Genomic DNA, 19,981 nt, shown 5'->3' on the forward strand with positions numbered 1-19,981 from the left:
TCGACTGATCGTTAGATTCCGGATGTCCATAGTTGTAAACCCGTGTGCAAACCACGAAGAGTAAAATGCATCTGAGGTCCTAATTCTTTCGTAAAAGTCCCAAGTTAGTTATAATTTTTTAAAACTGCACGTTTAAGTTCTAATTGTTTCATAAGTGGTTCAGCGCAGGTCCTATGTCGGTTGCCAAGGTGGACGCATTTTTCCTACAAACACCCTGCCTTTTTCTTCCTTCTTCCCCTCCTTCACTCTCTTTCTTCCTTCTCCTCCACAGGTGGACGAGCTCACACGCGCAGCGAGCTCCCGCGTGCTCGTCCTGGAGCTCGCCCTCCGTGCCGGCTTCCATTGCCGCAGGAGGTCCTCGACGCGCTCCTCGCCGACGGTCTCGTCAAGCGCCTCCTCTGCCTCTAGCGCTCCGACCTCGGCGCCTCTGTCCCGACCCGCAGGACACCTCGTGTCCCGACTCCAAACCCAGAGGTGGCGCCCCGTTCGCCGCGGTCCTGGACTGGCGGCAGCGGCGGGGAGAGGAAGACGATGATACCAACGAGCTGTTGTCGTCGCCGTGGCCGTTCGTGAGCGTGGTGGCGAGGTTCGCGGTGCAGATGGAGATTGGGCAGGGGCTGAGTCCGCGGGAGAAGTGCGCGGCGAAGCAGGAGATACTCCGGTGAGTCCGGGAAGCCGTCGTGTCCCCCGCCGAGGAGGCCACCGTGCTCGCCAAACACCGCCATTGCCTCGTCCCCTCAACCTCCGTCCTGCGCGCGCCTGCGCACCGCCTCTTCTCGCCGTCGCGGCCATCAACCTCCCCGAGACGCACCACCTTGCCCCCGAGCTTCGCCTCGTCGCGCTGAGTTCTCCTGAGGAAGGAATCGACTTGAGGTGCTAGGAATGCCGCCATCAAGCCCTTCTTCCCCAAGTCCGGTCGTGCACTGCCGCCGCCCGATCTCCTTCTCCGGTGAGTTTTGGACTCCACCGCCACCTTCCTCGGATCTGCGAAGACGCCCTGTAGCCGCTGATGCTCTTCCCCAACCCCAGCTCGCCTCGAGCCGCCCTCGCCTCGTCGCTCTGTCTCGGGCGCCGCCAGACGCCGTTGAACTCCACCATCCCGAGCTCCTCCTTCCCGTACGACCACTCAAGTGCATTCACGGTGAGCCTCTCGTCCGTTTCCCCCTATCCCCTTGCGCTCCCGTGCCTCGAAGCCCTCTGCCGCCCACCGCCATGGCATCGTCAGCCCCGTGTTGATGCAGAGCAGGAACAGGATCTACCACCAGGGCTCCGTCAGCAAGAAGCTCCTCACGCACAAGCAGGTCGTCCCACTCTCCAAGAAAATCAAGGACGGCATCTGGCTCCAACATCAACGATCCAACAACATCTGGAGAAGAGAGGAGCTGAGGAGGAGAGCAGAGAAGGAGAAGAGGGGGCACGGGTGAAGAGCAAGGAGGAAACAGAGTGAAGGACTGACGGGGGAGAAGGAAGAAGATGCGGGTTTTTTTTCCAGCAAAAATGCGTCCACCTGTCACCTCACATGTGGGTTCAAATAGCCACGTCGGCAGGAGACACGTGGCCGAACCACTATAGGACCTGCACGAAACCACTTATGAAACAATTGGAACTCAAACGTGCAGTTTTAAAGAATTAAGACTAACTTATGACTTTTACGAAAGAATTAGGACCTCTAATGCATTTTACTCAACCACGAATGCCACAGTTTCAACAGCCAAAGATCTACTATGTGGGGACGACAAGAGTTGGAGTTTTAATGTTTTGGATTATTACCGTGCACTACTGTCTTTTATACACACTTGATTTTTATATGGATTATGTGAAGTATTGAATTTTCGAATGCATTATGTGTGGTAATAACCGTATATGTGAAGCAATCACAAGGCGATATTTGTTTTCAACCAATGATAAGCCAAGAGTAATGTAGTCGTTTGTGAACTATGATGAATATTTATCAATGTTCATATGTTTAATTTTTTGTCCCGTTGCAACGCACAGGCATTGTACTAGTGACATAAAAAAAGAAGATGGCTGCATTTAGGTCTTCAATCATAGAATCCATATCAGAGGGACGTTTTGTCCATTTTTTCATGGAATATCTCAGAGTTTTTAGTCTGGCAGTAATTCTTTTTGCACAATCCTGAATGTGTTGATGTTGTTGCCAAGCATTGTGACCACTTGATCGAAGCCAGGTTTGGTCATCCATGAGTTTTGAAATCTAAAAATATGACATTTTGGAATTTTGGTACCAATTTTAATAACGTATGGAATATAATCAGAGGTGGTTTTAGCCAATGGAAATGCTTCAGAGTTAGGAAAATTGACATCCAGCTTCTCCATCAGGGGTGATTGCTGCATGTTGCTCCATGTATATTTTCTGCACTTGAGAGGGAATTCAATCCAGTCAATCTTGTTGATGGTCTCATTGAATGACATCATATAATTGTAATTTCCCCCAGGTGTTTTTCTGTCTTCAGGTGACCTGATGAAGTTGAAATCCCCTGCCACAAGCCAGTCAATATCATCCTGGTAGTCAATTCCATTTAGCCACTACATAAATTTAGTTCTTTTACCATCTTCACATGAGCCATAAATGTTGGTGAGAATCCATAAAATAGACAGTCAAGGAGTATTCGTTCATGAAGACCAATTCCCCATTAAACATAGCCCCATTCTAGATAATCAGTAGGCCACCTGATTTGCCATTTGAGGGCAGGTGGAGGAATTTGTTGAGTCTTCTAGAGCAGAAATTGTGAATGAATTTTGAATAATTGTGAATGAATTTTGAATCAATGTTCTCTCTTTTCGTTTCCTGGAAGCAAATAATGCTGCATCCACTTTCTTCCACCTTATTAGCAATCAGTGGCCACTTTTTGGAGGAGTTAATGCCTCTTATGTTTCAGGATAAAATTTTCCAATCAGTTGTATCCATAGAGAAACCAGTTTGGGATGCCAGAGTGGCAAAAAAGTTGCGGCATCAGTTCAGCATGCAAAAGCATAAATCGATCCATATGATCATGCACACAGCATGAATACATAGTACTATTAGGGAGTATTATTACACAAAAGCTAGAGGGCATAACCATGTCACACATAGTTCGAAGCCTTATTACATAGTTTTTATGCTAGTGAAACCATAACAAAATGCACACAGATATGTTCCCGGACAGAATGTCCTAGCAACATAGTTTCTTCTGTGTCTTCTTGCCCTTCTTATCCATCTTCTCCTTAGTGGGTGTGCTATCATTGGATGACTTTTTGCTTCTCTTCTTTTGGCTCTGAGTGTCAGAGTCCTCATGATCCATCACTAGTTCAAATCTTTCACTCAAATTCTTGACAATCTTCTGAGAAACCACAGGTGCTTTAGAAGAGCATGCAAGACAGTGTTTATCAACACATGTTGAGTGTTTGAAACCCACTGCTTTCTTCCTAAGCCTCTCACTCCTCACTTCAGTAACCACAAGTGGTGGCTTTCTGGGCTTTCTGACTCTAAGGGCTAAAGTGGATGCATTTGCAGTGAGAAGGGCACAGCTTCTAGGGGCTTGTCGTGTTGAAAACCCCTGACTGATGTTGGCAGCTCTAGCAGACAATTTGCAAATCAGTGGTTCTTTCGATGGGCAACAATTAGGGAGAAAGAATTTTTTACATTCATCGGAACCCTCAGTGAACACTTGCCACATGTTGGAGAGGACTCTTCTGGCCCAATCAAAACTAGCAGGTGAAACCAGTGATGCAGTGAAGAAATCCACCCATGGGCCTCGGTTAGTGATGATAGGCCCATTATTTTTCTCAACGCAGAAGAAATTGGACCAGGCTTCAATACCTTCAGCAGATGTGGTAAGCTTCTCCAAATGGGGTTTGGTAAGATGGGGCCCATGGAGCATTGGGAAATCCTCTTGGGAGTGAACAAATTCTGGTATCTGACTCCTTTCCAAACAGAGTCTACAATATGTTAACAGCCATGATACAACATATTTAATCTGCAGCAGGTAACTGTTTGTTCAAATCCTTATCCGTATGTTGCGATGCATACGTGTCAGTATAAGTCTTTTATTCCTTAACTGAAATTCACCAAGTTTAAACTACAGATATCATATCTGAATTCTGAAACGAGGTTTCCATTAGTTCTCCATTCCCGGGATTCCAGAAACTAAATTCTCTGATTCTAGAGACCATGTTTAGTTAATATTCCTTGTTTATTCCTTTAGCAATATAGGTACTAAACAATGCATGTTCCATACTAGCAGTGATCAATTCCACAATCAAGTCATTGTGTATAAATTCAGTCAGTGAATAAGGTCAAAAAACCGACAATTGTTGACCAAAGCGAACATAGAAATACTAGTAATATTTGTTGCAGAACATAGTTATTCCCTACATAAATAAGCGCAATGCTGATTTGACATTTGTTATTGTGTTAGTGTTTACATGATGACACATGTAACACCGTTCATATTTTGCATTCTCTGCTATCTTGATCTTCATTTAGTTTGGACTCAAGTATCTCGATACTTGCAGCTGGTACATATCACATTGCATTCTGACATGGTGGAATCAACTGTGGTCTGCAGCAGTGATTTATCCCTACATTCTAATCACCATTGCTCTCTGTTTTAGGTAGTGTTCTGAACTTGTTGGAAAAAAAAATTCTGCCCATTTGTTTTGTGTTTTTTCAAGTAAAGGTTGCTTGTGTATCTGTTTAGGGGAGCGATACATGACCATGGTTACCTAGATTTAAACGTCTAGGTGATTTTTTTCATACATATTAGCCTGGTATGTGATTTCCACCGCTACTTTTCCTGTAGTGATACAACTACCAAAATTTCAGTCTACCTAGCTAAGATACCTGTTTGTTTATAATTGACATTGGTATTCCTTCTATATCCACAAGTGCATACGCATATGACGTGGATTAATTTGCATCTGCAGTTTATCATATTCTCCCAATTACTGTTTCACATGTGTGATGTTGCGTCCTTGTGATTAATCTGTTACTGCTTCCCCCATTGCCTTTTGTCGTTTTTTACGTACTCCGTACTTATTTTTCAGATGGCAAGTATTCTTCTTTTTTACTGCAATTAATTACTATCTTCCTTCATGGGAGCATCCGACTTGTGCTGCCGACAAAGGGTGTGGATGAATTGCAGATGGACAAAGAGAGAAGTAGTAAAGCTATACACGCGTACTCAAACAGTTACGGCAAGATAAATAACTGCAGTGGCCTTACATGTGTGGCATGGACCCGTCGTGAAGATCATACGCTGTTTTCAATATTGCCTTCACGGTTTTGTCAGCCTGCAGTCTTCCCTTGAAGCAATGATTTCTGAAGGTTTGCCCACAGATTATAGTGGCACCATCATGTCTCTGAACCTTGTTCCCAAGCTACAAGATGAAGGCAGTGACAGGTCCTTGTGTGGGCTTTGTTGCAGAGATCCTCTCTTTAGCAAGCCAGTCTCAGTTTTGCTCTTTCTGTCATGTTGATTGTGTTTTAGCTAGGGCTAGCATTTCTTCTCACAGACTTTATCCGGTCAGGCCATAGCCTGTAACGACTTGAAGTGTTAATTGAATGTGCTGTTCGTTCTGAAAAGAATTTACTACTGCTGTCAACTCTATCCGTTCGTGGCTCCAGCCATCCTCCATGATGCACAATATACACTGACGGCCCGGAGAAAGCACGTTGGGAGGAACTTCTCGGAGCATATTTCGACTTGAAAACGAACTGGTGCCCCTCAACTTCACATTATTGACGCTCGAATTGCCATTCTCTGGCTAGTTTCTCCCAAGAAATCTCAGTAGATTGCAACTGAAGCTATGGTGATGCAATTAGTGCCCAATGTCTGAACTTCAGGCCAACTGACACCAAACGTCACGGTGCCCTCCCCACTATCTACACCCCGCGTCGTGTCCACACACTTGCCCCCCACTACCCCACCACTTTTTCTTAATCCCTTCACATGCAGTGATTGGCAGCAGATGGCTCTCCCCTTCGTCCCTCTCCCCTGTCTCTCTCGCGTCTCTCTCTCACTCCTGCTCGCCCCCACCTCCCCTGTTGCCGCTCCCTCTCTCCCCTGGATGAGCGTCCACTTGCCGGACCTGCTGGCGCCCCTCACGGCCAGGATCTCGCCCTCCCTCGCCTCGCCCGACACGTCGTCCAGCAGCGCCCTGGTCTGCGCTTCACGGGGCGCCGCGGCGGTCGACACACGGTGCAGCGGCAACAGGCGGAGCCCGTGGCTGGGGGGACGGGCGCAGGATGAGGCCGAGCGCCATGGCCGCCATGGGACAGGCGGTTCTCCCATCCTCCCCACGTCAACCCGCCGCCGGCCTTCACCGATGAGCTCGGCACGCAACCATCTTGTTTAGAACCCAGATCGCCCATTGGAACCCAGATCCTTTTTTTTAATCTTTGATCCATCGACTGATTTCTTATGGTTGATGATTGATTAGTTAATTTGGTACTTCACCGATGAGGTATTGTGTTTTGTTGATCTTGGATGTTTGGTTTCTTTTTGAATCTTGTATTGTGATCTTGCAATTTTGTACTGTGAGTACCTTCATGTACCATATGATTTTTTAATATTTGTGGTTTCTTCTTTGATGATTGTGCTGTGATTTTTGAGTACCATCATGTACCATGGGTACACGACTAGGTATTGTGATTGTTGTGTGATGTTTTTGAAATTGATGACGTACATCATGTGTATATTAACAAGGTGCTACAAATTGACGATGTACATTGAGAAGGTGCTTAATACTTTTGATCGTAATTGTAGTGTAAATGAGTATTGATAGGGTATTTAAATTGACGAGGTACGTATATTTGACGATATGTTGCCATGTACTCACATGTACCCTGATGTACTTGCTATGTACTGACATGTACCCTGATGTACTTGCTATGTACTGACATGTACCCTGATGTACTTGCTATATACTACTCATGTACACGAGGTATTTAGAAACTAATAAGGTCGTGTACCATAATGTACAAAATATGGACTTAAAAACATGCCATGTACCGTAATGTGTCTAAAAGTGGGAGAGAGAGAAAAAGAGAAGAGAGAGAAGAGCAAAAGTTGTGATGGTCATCAGACTGTTAATCCCCATTTAGTTTAAACTGGTACAATGCTTGTGCGTTGCCACGGCCCATTAAACATTTGCACATGAAAACTCATGTTTACAGAAAAGTCAACAAAACATAATTTGGCCTTCAATCAAAATGCACGGAACAATAATGTGTATGAATCAAGGTGTCATTTACTTCATAATATAAAGTCAAGCATGTCATGTCTGTTGTCTGCCTAGAAGGTGTTATATTCCCCGCTATGATCAAAAGTTTTTATAGACCTAGCATTTGGAACCCATGAACAAAACACAATTGAGAGAAACCATATGCATTTTAGCCAAATAATACTTTGCTCGTCCATAATACTTGCATACTGATGTCAAGATCATTTTTATTAATTGCGTGTAGTAATGTATCGACCTAAAATAAGTTTAGAAAAACCAAAGAAAAGCCATTTCATTGTTAATGCGATGTCTTGTGTTGTGTTCCGTGCTGTCAATTGTAATTTGAGTGGATCTTTTTCATCAGGTTAACTCAACCGAAGAAATTGCACTTTGCACTATCCAACGAAGAAAGTTCCGCATATGTAGATCACACAAAACGTAATACTCCAATAAACGACGGCCATGACTACAGACTCAAGAACTAACACTAAACTGAACATATCTAGCATGTTCCCCTAGAAGAGAAATTTTTTAGGAAAAAAATTGTGTTTTTTTCTATCACGCTGACAAAATGGTCCACCTGTCAGCGGCACTTTTCTTTCCCTGCCTTTTTCTTGTGCCGATTCTTCCTCTGCCCGTCCCCTTCCTAGTGAGGAATCGTCGGCTCGCTAATCACACCGAGCCACCGCCGTCCGTGCGTGCCTCTACCTAGAGCTACCGCCGCTCGCGCACCCCGCCTCCTGTGTGCGCCGCCGCCCCTCTCCCCTGATTTGCCCTTGACCGCGCGTGCCACAGCCGCTCCCGCCCACGCGCGTCACCGCCGTTCCTCCTGTGCATGCCCGCACATCGCCGCCGTGTCCGCATGGGAGCCCATGGGGTTTGGGCGGATCGTTGTAGGCCTCGATTCCGACGAGAACGGAGTCAACGCGGGACCTGGTGGGGCGGGGTAGTCGCGGGAGGATGTTGCCCATTGCGGGAGGCCACCGTCAGCGCCGAAACAGAGGTGAGAAGAACCGGGGGACCCGGGGGACTCGGAACTGCGGTGGCGGTCTGCGGACGGCAGTAGGGGAAGAGGAGCCAGCTGCACAGCGAGCGGAGGAGGAGATTTGGTAGAGACAGAGGGAAGCAGGGGTGGAGCGGCGGGCGGAGAGGAAGGCGGGAGGAGGGTGAGGGGGATACAGGAGGGAGCCGGCGGCCACGGGAGGAGGAGGAGTGGAGGTAGGGTAAAATTCGTCCATAATGTGGACTGCAGGTTGATTCTTGATAAACAGAAGGGCTAAAATGTAAATGTGTCTGACGGACGACGACGAAGGAAGCACTCCTTCCTTTATTATTAGGTGTAGATTAACTATGAGAGAGAGAAAAGGGGAAAGGCAAACATGTGGATAGGAAGGGGGGTGTAAATAGTGGGGGGTGTACAGCCTCCGCGTTACCAAGTGACGGAACATCAATCCTTTTGCCCATGTACCTTCTGCGTGCCCCCGCTATAGGTGTCAGTACAAAGCAAACCACCAACACGATGCACGGACGCAGCACCTCACACACACCTTTTTTTTTGCGAGAAAGATTCAGATCTATTACTCCCTCCGACCCATATTACTTGTCTCAAGCCTAAATATGGATGTATCTACGTTTAAAATGTGTCTAGATACATGTAATATTTCGACAAGTAATTCCAGCCGGAGGGAGTATATGAAATCACAAGAAGTACAAAGCATATCTACCCAAATAATAAAGGGAGGAACACTTCCTTCGTCGTTGTCTTCGTCTGTCTGTGAACTTTGCAATTTGCCCCTTCAAGTTTTTGTTAGTTCAACCCACGGTCCAAATTATATGGGCTATTCTGCAAATATACGTCTCCTTCCCCAGATCTATCCCTAACCCCAATACCATTGCGCCTCTACTCCTCTTCGAATTCCTCCCGACCTCTTGTGGCTGCCCCCCCCCCTCCCTCTCCTCCTGCCTTCCCTCCAGAAATAATAAAGGGAGGAACGCTTCCTTCGTCACCGTCGTCTGTCTGTGAACTTTGTAATTTGCCCCTTCAAGTTTTTGTTAATTCAACCCGCGGTCCAAATTATATGGGCTATTCTGCAAATATGCGTCTCCTTCCCCAGATCTCTCCCCGACACCAATACCGCTGCACCTCTACTCCTCTTCCTCCCGACCTATTGTGGCTGTCGTCGCCCTCCCTCTCCTCCTGCCTTCCCTTCGCCCGCCACCGGCACTTCTCCCCCCTACTTCGGCGCTGCTCTGCTCTGTCACGCGTGCGATGCTACGTCCCGCCGCCGACGTGTCTCCCATCTGCTCCGCCGGCGCCGCTCCCTCTTGCCATCGGCGCCGCTCTTCTCTGCCGCGCGGGCACCGCTCCCTCCTGCCGTCGGTGCTGCTCTTCTCTGCCGCCTGGGCGCCGCTCCCTCCCGCCGTCGGTGCTACTCCCTCCCGCATGAGGCGACCAACAGAGGAGCTGGGTGAGGGGGCGGTGGTTGTACACCCGCGGGAGGCGTTTCCTCGGTGCACCCCATCGTCCAGCAGCTGGTCCTGCACCGACCTTGCGTGCCTCCTCCACTTCCCTTTCTCTGTCGTTCTCCGTCTCTCCCTGTCTCTGTCTCTGTCTCTATCTTTCTCTGTTCGTACTGATCCCTCCCCCTTCTCTTCTCTTTTGTTTATGTTGGTAATAATGGTGACTTATGTTGATTTGTCATATACGCATATCAATGTTGTATCAGATATTGGAGAATTTTATCCATTATCATTATATTGAGGAGGTAATCTCATTGTGGCACACAAATGTTACCACAATTCAGCTCATCCAGGTTAATTAGAAACCAAACAGCAACCTGGCTCATCCATGTTAGACAACCAAACACAGAAAGAAATATCTTTATACACGCCATCAATGGTTATCCCTATCCACTTTTGCTTGATGGCAAACCAAACGCACTCTAAGTGACCGTGACAACGCATGGACACTGCACTAGTCAAACATAATAAAAACTAGCAGGTATGCCCACGTGTTACTACGGATCAACAAAATCACAAACTATTTATTTTTATTTTCTGTGTAGTCAACTCATGGCGCCATAAGATCGGCATGCGGGTGTGGTGACGTCGGTTGTAAGACGGAGTAAGAGAAATCATGAAAAAAACGGTAATGACCGTACCATCACCACCAACTCCAATTTAATACATTAGTATAGATTACATCAGAATCCTTTAACCATCTAATGACCACTAACGCTGCCAGAGCGAGCCGCCGACGCGCCGCTGTCGCCGTTCCCCTACCGGAGTCCACCTCAGAAAAGGGAGAGTAACCCCCAAAAAAAAGATACAGTAATGTCTTTCTTTTTCAAGGGACTGACGAAGGAAACCGAATCCTATTAGAAACCGGCCGGGTCCGCACGTCGTATCTCTCAGCTCAGCCCGCCCTGCACAAACTGGTGGGAAACCGAATCCTAATCGTACGTCATACCCTCGGCCGGGCCCGGCCCGGCCCGGCCCGACTCGGGGCGTTATTAGTGAGTACTGCACATACATGGACAGCCCGACCGCGAGATAGGGACCAACCACACGAAACCATCGATCCCCTTTTCGTCCACCGCCGGAATCGCCAGCCGCCGCGTCGATCGCCATGGCCGACTGCGATTACAACTACGACAACAACTCTCCCCCCCATCCCCACCGCCGGCCGACGGCCTCCCCGATCACCTGAAGGATGCTAGCCTCTCCGATATCTTCCTTTATCTACGCAGCAGAGCCAACTCCGGGCCGGCCGACGACTACTCCCGCCAAGGCCAGCACCAGGTTCGCATCTCCCGCCCCTTCCTTGATCTACTCTCAATTTAGATTTTTATTCGACCCACCCCCCCCCCTTCCCCCCCCCCCCCCCCCCCCCCCCCCGCCTGGTCGATCCATGGGTTCCTTCATCTGTTCGAATTGCAAAGTCATCGATTCGGACTTGCAACTTGAACTGATGAAGGAAGCTGTAGCTGCCAAACCGGGGAAACTCTTAATTTTGTTCTTATATGTTGTTTCATCTGTTGACTGAGTGGCTTCTTTAAGCTACTCCTTTTCTGATGTTGTTTCATCGGTAGCTTTAAACTAGGGGCATTCTTAATCTTGTACTAACTCTAATTCGGCTGGCTGGCTTGCAGCAGCAGATGTATATGACTAACATCAACATGGATCCTCGGAAGCTACCAGACGGTAGTACTCGCACATATGGGATTGTTTCCGACAGGCCTCTTTGTCACAAGCGTTGGAGCAATCGCAGTAGTCGACCATCCCTGGCGCCGCATGACGACGATGACGAAGGGGCCAAGATGCTCGACAGCCTCGAGGATGACGGATTCTACCACCGTTTTAGCAAGCGTGGTCGTCAACGATCTCCGGTGCTGCTTCACGACGATGAAAAAGGGGGCACCAAGGTTGTATGCCTGACCAAGATGCTCTCCCCGAGCGACCGCCTTGAGGACGACAGATTCTACCAGCACTTTCTGGAGAATGTCACGGAAGAGGCACGCAAGTACGGCGACCTAGTGAAGGTGGTGATCCCGCAGCCTGGACCTGGCATCGAAGGCAGCGGGGCTGCTTCCGTGGTGGCCGGAGTCGGGAAAGTGTTTCTGGAGTACACGCACCTCGCCGACGCAGCCTGGTGCAGGAGGTGGTTGGATGGGATATGGTATGGCGGGAAGGTCATCGCTGCTGCCTTCTTCCCTCAGGACAGGTTTGATGTTGGGGACTATGACTACAATGGATAAGATTGTAGATGGGTGGTATATGGTCAGAAATCCATATATTTGCTAGTTACTATTACCTCTGTTCCTTAATGTAAGATGTTTTGGTAAACTAAATTAGTTTGCCAAATCGTCCTATATTATGGAACGGAGGGAGTAGTAGTTAATCTCTTATCACTAGCGTCCATAATGCTAAATGTATCTTAATTTGGAAGCACATTGATAAGAAGATGATGTTGCAAGTTCCATATTATTATATAATCGGTTGGAAGTTTGGTATACATCAAGAAGTTCATATTCGTCCTGCATGAAAGGTTTGAGCTTTCGCTAGCCAGTTCATTGCTGATAAACATGTTAGGAAGCAGCTTATATATATGGCCTCTGATAATTCATGTTGGCAGTCGTGGAGCATAATTTGGTTAAACCTGAAAAAGCATGTGACAACAACTTAACATATACATCATGTTGGTTTTTTCCTGAAGTTATTATGTTTGTACATTAAGTATCACCCAAAAATTAGCCCTTGTTGAGAAAAAGTCAATCTACATTCAAGTTTCCTAAAATCTTGACCTTTGTATGTGTATGCAGTTTTATGTTTCCCCATTACGACAAATTGGTATTCTAGACCATGAAAAATCTTTATCTTGTTTCATGCGGGGTCAAAAGTGTATTACCTCAAAATCATCATCCCAGATGGAAGCATTTAATATGTCATGTTGATTGTAGAGAAGGTGTCACAGGTCATGTTTCTATTACCAAGTACTCTTCAGCAAGTTCATTGTTTTTGCAAAACTTGTCTGTCAGTCTATGTTTCTTCTAGATTATCCAAAACCCTCCTTGGAGAATAGTCGAAGTTCCTTGGACATTCCACAATGAGATTTAAGAGGCTTCTTCATGGTTCTTAGTACAAGCATATTCTTTAATTCGGTAACAAGCTCAATAATGTAACGTAGAAGTTGGCAGAGTCTAGAGATCTCTGAGCAGACATCTTTCATAGACAAACCCATCCCTAGGGAACTAATTCATCATATAAACATTGCAGTTAACACTTAAGAGTTCATACATCACCTTGGAGTTTCTTTTGGTTACCTTAAGTCTATATATTTGACAAGTGAATAATCACATGTTGGACTTCAGGTAACCAACAAATAGTGAAACCAGATATAGGAAGTTGACTGAACAAGTGGATTATGCTACTGACTACTGTAAGTTAAGACCATAAACACAGTTGACCCTATCATGTAAAACAACATAATTCATATGCTTTACCGATTGTAACATGCTGGGGGTGCAGTTTCTTAGCCAGTAGTTCCGATAGCAGGTCTTTATTACCAGCAGACCCTTCTTGTTTGCCATCGTTGAGGAGAGAACCAGCGTTGTGCTCTTTCTTGGGCATGTGGTGAATCCTTTGATGGAGAACTGAGGTTATATTTAGAATCCAGGATTGCTATAATGATTATTTCATATTTTGAGAAATTAATGTTTGTTATTGTAATGAATAAAAATGATTTATATGTGTATTTTATGTTAAGTTTTAGAAAGATCAATATAAATTTGGCATAACTTTTGCACAACCAGTGTTTAGTATAATAGACTTTTTTTTGTAATTCCAAGCAGGACAATCCACACTAAGAAACACCAAGACAACCAAGCGAGCGTGTAAGTATACTACTCCACTCCGTGTTACAATCTATACCAATATATTAAATTGGAATTGGTGGTGATGGTACGGTCGCCGTCGTAGGTTAACTTCGTTAAAATTACAACCAGTATGTCATTGCCTGTTTTTTTTTTCCTCCAGTTTTTTTTATGATTTTTCCTACTCCGTCTTACAACCGACGCCACCACACCCGCATGTCGACCTCGACGGTGCCATGAGTTGTTGTAGGTTAACTTCGTTAAAATTACAATCAATATGCCACTGCCTGTTATTTTCTTTTCCTCCAGTTTTTTTCACGATTTCTCCTACTCCGTCTTACAACCGACGCCACCACACCCGCATGCCGACCTCGACGGCGTCATGAGTTGCCTACACAGAAAATAAAAATAAATAGTTTGTGATTTGTTGACCCGTAGCAACGCGCAGGCACACCTGCTAGTTAGTATTATTTTTTGGGGGACAGGGGCACAGCAAAGTTTACAAGGATCTACACTTACCAAAGCAAGCTTTACCAAACAGTGATGGCTCGCTATGCCCTCATTTTTGTGGGGGTGGGGGATACATCACATTTTGTCTTTCCAATCCATTTTAATTTTTCTGTCTTTCAGAAAACATGATCGCGGGACAATACACGTGCCTTCGTTCCATAGGTTTCGTGTGATCATTTGGTGTCTTCAACTCTTCATCGTACCCTCTCAGCCTCAGGAAAGGTGATGGCCGGGCTTAGTCATGTGTTTCAGCGTGATCCTCTCGGCTCGCAAAGATAGCTCGTGAGCTAACAGGCTAGCCTTAAGTTTTGGGCGATTCCAAAAAAAGTTCATGCCCAACAAATGTCCCGTCCATTTATATTGTCACAATACAGTGGTCCATAGGCCCATTAGGGGATAGAGAAGGGCTTCGGTGGGAGGCTCTCCACCACGTGGCGGAACTCCACGTATGTGGGGAGCGCGAACAGAAGGAGGGGAGGAATCCTAATGGGCTTTCCCCTGGCTGGCCACCTCTAAGAAGGAAAGAGGAAGATTTGAGGGAAGTAATCCCTAGTGATGGGATTACTTACCTATTTCTTCAGAGGTAAGAAAAGAAAGAAAATATCTCTTCTCCACCTGCCTTGCCATCGGCCTACTACCCTATATAAGGAGGGGAGAGGTTGCCCCCTGACCAAACCATGCTCCTCTCCCCACCTCCTACCGCACGGCGAAGCCCAGTCCGGGGAGAACTCCACCATAGCTTACATCACGCGGTCGTGTTGCCGGGATCTCATTAAGCTCTCCCACCATACCCTACATCACGCGGTTGTGCTGTCGGGATCTCATTAAGCTCTCCCACCATACCCTACATCATGCGGTCGTGCTGCCGTAATCTCATTAAGCTCTCCCCCTCGCTTGCTGGATCAAAAAGGAGGAGATGACATCAATCCATACGTGCGGATACCGAGGAGGTGTCGTCCATTTGGCAATGAGATTGATTTCAATGAAAGTACGACTACACCAACCACAATCTTGAGATCGTAACGCTTTGTGTTCTTCACGGGTTTGAAGTCCACAATCTCCTTGTTACTACATCTAGTAGATATGAGCTTCGACTTCTTCCGCATTTCTCATAGGAAATTTTTTGTTTTCCATGCAACAAACCCATCGTGGTATGGAAAACAAAAAAATTCGTACGAAGAAATCCAAGATCATATCTCATAGATGCTAGTAAAAAGGAGGATTGTGGACTTTATACCGGTTGGTGTAGTCGTACTTTCATTGAGATCAATCTCAATGCCGAATGAACGACACCTCCTCGGTATTCATACGTACGGCTTGATGTCGTCTACTCCTTCTTGATCCAGCAAGCGAGGGAAAGAGGTTGACAAGATCCCAGTAACACGATGGCGTGGTGTAGGCTATGTTGGAGTTCTCCACCCGTGTGCGTGAGAGGAGCAGGGTGTCATCAGGGGGCAGCCCCTCCCCTCCTTATACAGGGGAGGAGGCCGGCGGTAAGGTAGGTGGAGAAGAGATTTTCTCTTTCCTCTCTTGGCTCTCAAGAAATTGGCAAGTCTCGATCCTAAATTCTTGTTATTGTTTTAATACAAATTCTTGTTCTAATAAAAAAAAAATCTAAAATGATAAAAAACCGTTTGCAGAAGAGACACATCGCCATTTCGGAATCCAACCGTCGTCTCCATCATGGCCGGCGGGAAACGTCACCGGAGTGGCGACAGCACTCGTCCGATGTGAAAGGGCATTTCTCTCCTAGTTAATTTTGGTGGTGATGACAATGTGTGTTGTGGACTAATTGTGCGTTAAATATTTCAGATTTGATATCAATTGGCGCAAAACGATTCGATGTCCTCAAATTGGAAAACGAAGAGTAGTGGAGTTTTAGCGGATTTTTCTGTTATTGAGTCGTATGAACTCCGTACTATTAAGAGGGAGTCCACATGAGAAGGTAATGGGTGAATCGCTTTTCACGTACACAAACAAACATCTTGCACCCACATAAAGCCTACCCAAAAAGTGAGAGAGAACCAACTCTAGAGCCTAACTGGTGTGCATTTGCTTGCCCAGGTCCGGAAATTCCGGTGTGGTTCCGGTCAGCCGGAACTTCCGGTGTGGTTCCGGTCAGCCGGAACTTCCGGTGACCGGCGGAAGTTCCGCCCCTGGAACTCGCAGTGCATAACGGTTAGATTTTGGGGAATCCAAATAGATACCCCTTCGTCCCCAATGCTTTTTCTGCCCGAGCACGAAGCAAAGAACAGCCCCCTCTCTCCTAAGAACTCCATAAGCTTCATTCTACTAGATCTCCCTCCATAAAGCTTCCCCCTTGTTGATTCTTTGAGGATTGGAGGAGAAAACCTAGATCTAGGGTTTCACCAAGTCACAAAGTTGATTCCCCTTATTTCTCTTGTGGATTTCATTTCTCTTGGGCATTTGGGAGCCCTAGACGGAAGTGGTTGCCTTGAGCTCTTCCCTTGGGGATTGTGGAGCTTGAGGATTGGATTGGGAACCTCCAATTGAGTTGTGAAGCTAGCCCCGGTCAAGTTTGTAAAGGTTCGGTCTTCGCCTTCAAGGAAGCCATTAGTGGAGCTCACTCACCTTTGTGGTGTCGTGAGAGGAGAATAGAGTGAGCCTTTGTGGCGTCTCTACCTTTGTGGTAGAGCACTCCTCCAAACGAGACGTACACCTACCTCAATCGGTGGAACTCCGGTAAAATCTCCGTCTCTCATGTGGTATCCATTCTTACCCTTTACATTCTTGTTATCTAGTTGCTTCGGCTATTGCACTTCATCCTAGGGTTGCATTATCTTTAGAGAATTTAGTAAATCCTAGGTTAAGTGTTTGTATCTTTCTAGAAAAGAAAAAGAAAAAGATTAAAATTTGTTAGTCGCCTATTCACCCCCCCCCCCTCTAGCCGACCATACCGATCTTTCACGATGCCGTTGGCCAAGCTATATAACGGCTCAAATGAGATGGGCTGTCATCTGGCATCGCTACTCGACCTCATCCGCGGCTATTACAAGGCGGCGCAAAGGAGTCTCCTCAAGGCTGGCCTCTGCTTCGGGTTCATGGACCCTGCATCCAACATCCTTGTCAACACGGTGTCCCACCGCCATCATCCTCCAATAAATGAGGCGGCGGTGGCGGCCGGCGGAACAGGTCGGACGAGGTGAAGGCGATCAGCCAAGGTGCTGAGGAAGATGGCCTTGTCAAGATCGTCATGGATATCAGCAACATCTCCATCAGAGGCCCGGTCTCTTTTAGTTCGGAGGTCCGGATCTTCCCTTCTCTTCTCCTCACCACGAGCGCTCGCTGCAGTCCCTGGTGGCCTTCCTCGTCTGAAGCTTCCGCTACCTCTTCGTTCCTGGCCAAGGCCGACCTCCTCGCCACCGAGCAGCTGATCCAGCAGGATCGAGATGCCGGAGCTAGTCCCCCGGCTCCTCAAGCGCCAAACTCCCACTGTTTCTTCAAGATTTGCATTTAGTACCATTTTTTATCCAACTGGATTTAAAATTTCGTTACTTTGATGGACACATGTTCATGACTTCAAGGTGGTGGTTGGTGTCCTGTACACCTTAAGGAGGCTAGTCCACCCCCAAGGTTTCAAATTTCGTTTTGGACAAAAAAAAATCATTACCCACCAAAATGACATTCCGGGAACCATTTCGGATTTGGGTGTTTTAAATTACACCAAAATTTATTGAAATTGTAGCGGGACATAAAATTCGTCCTGCACATGTTATGCAACTTATTTCTCGGTTCTTGTCCAAAAAGAAAAATGGCATACTTGATTTTAGGATAGAAGAAGTTTATATTATCTATTTTACATTGGGCTCACATTGAATTTTTTGACTGAAGGGCTAAAATTTCAGGACCCACCGAAATTTCGTCAAAATTTTAAACCTTTTTCCACCCTATATATCCCCATTGTCGTTGCTCAACGACTTGCACAATTTATAGAAATATTTTTTCCCTGTTCAATATCTGACAAAAAACAATCTGCTTTGTCTCTCCCTGCTAATAAGCGCAGAAAGGGACATGGTCTGCTGGTTTGTCTCTCCCTCTCTAATTTGTGGTATATATAATTTTATTTGCAGAACTGAAACCAATATGTTAGATCATTGATTCTTTCATGCATGTTAATGAAAGATACAATGCAGCTTTTGCCGGTGAAGTTCACGTAAAGAACGAAAGACAAAAGACAAGATGTATGTAAGTATGTTCATGATTATCGTCCCTGTAATTTTATATCTGAGATATTGATCTTAACAAATCTATTGGATGCAGAAGAATTCATGAACTAATTTTGCGCATGTGAAATGTTTTGCAACTTATGTGCATGATTATGTAGAAGGGTCTTGAGATGATTGGACTCTAGGACAATGTATATTGGCATTCTTTGTTAATGTAATCCAGTTTGGTTATTCTAGAATGAAACATAAGTTTCAAACTTTATGTGCTACAGTTTATTGTTTCTTGGATATATGAATTGTATGAGTCATACTTTTAGCATATGGTGAAACTTAAGTGATTGGATATAAATAATTGTAATTGGCCAGATTGTGAAGGAGAAGAATTCCAACACAAGCTAAACCAAGGAGTCTATTACGAATGAGCATGTAATATACTTGTAGGAATTTATTTTTTCTATTTACAATACCTTTTCTGCCTCCTGCAAAGATCGATATTCTGAAGTAGCCACTTTTTTCATTCGACGAGTTATTGGACATTCAAAGGCTGAGTCTATTACGAATGAGCATGTAACATACTTGTAGTATCGCTTTAAAGTGGGGTTGAATTGTAATATTTCTTCAACTAATTATAATTTATTGTGTCCGTGGATTTAATATGATGCAATATACATGGATTATATATTGGCCGCGCAGGTTTATATAGATAGACCATGGCATCTATTTGAATGCCCTATAAAAGAAGATACTCCGTCCGACCGGTATTACTTGTCTCAAATTTGTCCAAACACAGATGTATCTATGTGTAAAAAATGTCTAGATATATGTAATATTTCGACAAATAATTCCGGCCGGAGAAAGTAATAAAAATTGAAGAGAAATGAAAATGAAAAGACATGTTTAAAATTGTAAGGATGTGCATGCACGTGCACACTCACTAGTTGACAAAAGGTCGCTGCGTTTACCGTGGGATATGTGGGGCCATGATTGTGCATCCGGATTTTGAAAGTTACCATGGGCGAGGACTTTGAGAAAATCGTCCTTCAAGAGCATTTCATTGGCTGGACCAGCGACAATATCGGCAGTGATGGCATTAAGGCTAACGATTCCGTGGACATACTAGAAGAGGATTGTATCTATTTTGATCGCCTCAGGGATGCTAAATATGCAAATCACTTAAATGCCGAAGCCAAGGAATGGGGTGGACGCCCTAGATTGTGTTGTTGATTATGTGTAGCGTATGCGTTTTTAAAATGATTATTTACCTTGTACTAGTAGTATAAGAAGATGTCGGCTAAGTTTGTCACTTTTGTTGTAATAATCAAACATCTTTTTAGCCGAATACAGTCAAATGGACACTCGCCTAACCTACATTAGCACGACACAGTGAAAACAATCTTGGACAGACGGTAACTGGACACTCGCCCAACCTACATTGGCACTACACAGTGAAAACAATCTTGGACAGACGGTAATGGTGCCGGGTAGCAAACGTGCAAAGGCATTCTCAGAAAATGGAAAGCGCAAACAAATCCTGTCTAGGTAGAAAGAACCAAGGGCCCGTTTGAAATCCAAGATATTCAAATATCCCACAAAATGTTAATTCCAAGTTTGTGTAAGTGAACAAAAAGGATGCAGTTGTATTCACATGTAATTTGGCAGAGGCAGATGCAAAATTGCAATAACTAAAAC

General features: G+C 45.6%; 1 protein-coding gene and 1 long non-coding RNA gene across 2 annotated transcripts; both read left to right on the forward strand.

Annotated features, from left to right (window-relative positions):
* The first annotated feature begins 248 nt into the window (after positions 1-248).
* On the forward strand, positions 249-2,804 carry LOC112270574. The gene is made up of 2 exons (XR_002962834.1): positions 249-1,141; positions 2,457-2,804. It is a non-coding gene; the product is annotated as an uncharacterized LOC112270574 (long non-coding RNA).
* Positions 2,805-10,745: 7,941 nt separating this feature from the next.
* On the forward strand, positions 10,746-12,238 carry LOC104583056 (splicing factor U2af large subunit B). Its single transcript, XM_010234742.3, has 2 exons — positions 10,746-11,025; positions 11,376-12,238. Exon 2 carries the CDS (start codon positions 11,382-11,384, stop codon positions 11,979-11,981), a length of 600 nt encoding a protein of 199 aa, XP_010233044.2. The 5' UTR covers positions 10,746-11,025; positions 11,376-11,381; the 3' UTR covers positions 11,982-12,238.
* Positions 12,239-19,981: the final 7,743 nt, after the last annotated feature.

The sequence above is a fragment of the Brachypodium distachyon genome, chromosome 2 (assembly GCF_000005505.3).
Source record: "Brachypodium distachyon strain Bd21 chromosome 2, Brachypodium_distachyon_v3.0, whole genome shotgun sequence".
In the NCBI taxonomy this organism is placed as follows: Eukaryota; Viridiplantae; Streptophyta; class Magnoliopsida; order Poales; family Poaceae; genus Brachypodium; species Brachypodium distachyon.

Coding starts and splice junctions, on each gene's coding strand:
- LOC104583056 (XM_010234742.3), top strand. CDS start 11,382: ATGTATATGACTAACATCAACATGGATCCTCGGAAGCTACCAGACGGT.